We start from the raw sequence: 2,459 nt of genomic DNA on the forward strand, positions 1-2,459 counted from the left end.
CGGCGGGCAGCCTGCTGGCTCTGCTCATCATCTGGACGCTCTTTGGGAACGTGCTGGTGTGCGCGGCCATCGTCCGCTACCGACACCTGAGGAGCAAGGTCACCAACATCTTCATCGTGTCCCTGGCTGTCTCGGACCTACTGGTGGCTCTGCTAGTCATGCCCTGGAAGGCAGTGGCTGAGGTGGCCGGATACTGGCCCTTTGGGGCTTTCTGCAACGTCTGGGTGGCCTTTGATATCATGTGCTCCACAGCCTCCATCCTGAACCTGTGTGTGATTAGTGTGGACAGGTACTGGGCTATTTCCAGCCCTTTCCGCTATGAGAGGAAGATGACCCAACGACTGGCTCTGGTAATGATCAGTGTGGCATGGACTTTGTCCGTGCTCATCTCTTTCATCCCCGTCCAGCTCAACTGGCACAAAGGTGGGGATGTCGTTGATGCTGGTGGTATTGGAGATGGATTTGACATTGGCTGGGCAGCAGCAAGTGCTGTCACCACCTGGACAGAAGACATGAGCACAACATGGGTGGCATTAGCAGCAATGAGACCCTCTGGTGGGACCTCTGACAGCAATGATACCCTCACTGCATCATCAGAGAACTGTGACTCCAGCCTTAACAGGACTTATGCTATTTCCTCCTCCTTGATCAGTTTTTATATCCCGGTGGCTATCATGATAGTTACCTACACTCGAATCTACCGTATTGCCCAGGTGCAGATTCGTCGCATCTCTTCCCTGGAGAGGGCAGCTGAGCATGCACAGAGCTGCAGGAACAGTCATGTTGACTGCCATCATCACACAAGCCTCAAGTCCTCCATCAGGAAAGAGACCAAGGTGTTGAAGACTCTCTCCGTCATCATGGGCGTCTTTGTCTGCTGCTGGTTGCCTTTCTTCATCTTGAACTGCATGGTTCCCTTCTGTGAGAGCCCACCCAGTGATCCCCATGCTGGCCTTCCCTGTGTCAGTGAGACCACCTTTAATGTCTTTGTCTGGTTTGGTTGGGCCAACTCCTCTCTCAACCCCATCATCTATGCCTTTAATGCTGACTTTAGAAAGGTCTTTTCCAACCTCCTGGGATGCAGTCAGTTTTGCTCTGGTACTCCAGTGGAGACTGTTAACATAAGCAATGAGCTTATCTCTTACAACCAGGACACCCTTTTCCATAAGGAGATAATGACGGCTTATGTTAACATGATCCCAAATGTGGTTGACTATGAGGAGAATCGTGAAGACCCTTTTGATAGGATGTCCCAGATCTCCCCTGACCATGAGATTGCCACTGACTCTGTCTGTGAACTGGACTGTGAGGGGGAGGTTTCACTAGGCAAAATAACACCTTTCACTCCAAATGGTTTACATTAAAATGCAACCTGCCCTGGTCAGTTCTTCTTCGATTATAAACCAAAATACTAGCACTGAGTGGAAAAACCTGCTTGATTTTACGCTGCAGTTTGGTCATTCACTTCATGCTAAACTCATTTTTATGTGCAGCACTTTGCAGGATGCAGACACTTTCGTACAGGGAGCTGGCAGCACTTCCTGGGGCTGAGAGAGGACCAGGCAGTCACGTTGATTAGCTGTGGTGAGGTATTGTGGTATAATAACAGTTGGTTCACATTCCTAATGTGTGTGAAAATGAGAGGTGCCGTTATCAGTGCTAAGTATTACAGATTCTAAAATCAGGGAGACAGATGTGGCTGGCATAGACATTAAATAGAAAAAAATTCTAGACTGTTCGTTTGTTCAGATTGTATGTTTCTTTTTCTCTGTTGGTTTTTGTTTTGTTTTGTTTTGGTTTTTTTTGTGATACCAATAGTGAGGTGGTGATTTGGATGATTATTTAAATGCGTGTTTCTGACGAAATAGTTTGTGTGAAATCCATGTTCTCTTAGGTGGTGGTGTTGCCTATGATATCCTTGCCATGTTCCCAGATGAACAAATAAAAGTTACATTGATCAAGGGATTATTATCTTTCATTTGCCTTCCTGAAAGGTTACAAGTATTCAAAGTTCAACATTCCTGTTTGAATGGTTAGAGTGACTAATAGCTAAACCCTCTTATTTTAAAAGCAAAGTAGTCTGTATAGAAAATATGATTTTTGAATAAAAGCAAGGCTCTTAGGAATAATTGATTGAAATGAACTTTTTTATGTGGCTCTACTTACAGCTGGATATACATCTGGTTTTCTTAGTATTATAACCAATGCTGTCCCTCTCTATGGTTAAGAACATCAAGTATACATGTCTACAAGCTGTTAGAGCTTTCTACTTAATTCTACACTTGAACTTACTTTTTAAAGATACTATTACTGAGAAGTTTGGTGGTAGAATTAGGAGCTGAATGTGTCTAAAAACAATAATTGTGTTTGAAAATGATGCTAATAATCAGCATTTCTTGGTGTAGACATTAGAGAACTAATTCAAACCAAGAGAAGAAAAAATGCTGTTGATGTATTTT

The 2,459-nt window shown here is 44.2% G+C and overlaps 1 protein-coding gene across 1 annotated transcript; it reads left to right on the forward strand.

Annotated features, from left to right (window-relative positions):
* Nucleotides 1-5: 5 nt before the first annotated feature.
* DRD5 (dopamine receptor D5) lies at nt 6-1,364 on the forward strand (the record flags this gene model as incomplete). The annotated part of the gene is made up of 2 exons (XM_010132829.1): nt 6-460; nt 587-1,364. Coding segments are annotated over 2 exons (1,233 nt in total), but the record flags the coding sequence as incomplete, so codon positions are not given.
* Between the last annotated feature and the right edge of the window lie 1,095 nt (nt 1,365-2,459).

Source organism: Buceros rhinoceros, unplaced genomic scaffold, assembly GCF_000710305.1.
Source record: "Buceros rhinoceros silvestris isolate BGI_N320 unplaced genomic scaffold, ASM71030v1 scaffold9633, whole genome shotgun sequence".
NCBI classification, from domain to species: Eukaryota; Metazoa; Chordata; class Aves; order Bucerotiformes; family Bucerotidae; genus Buceros; species Buceros rhinoceros.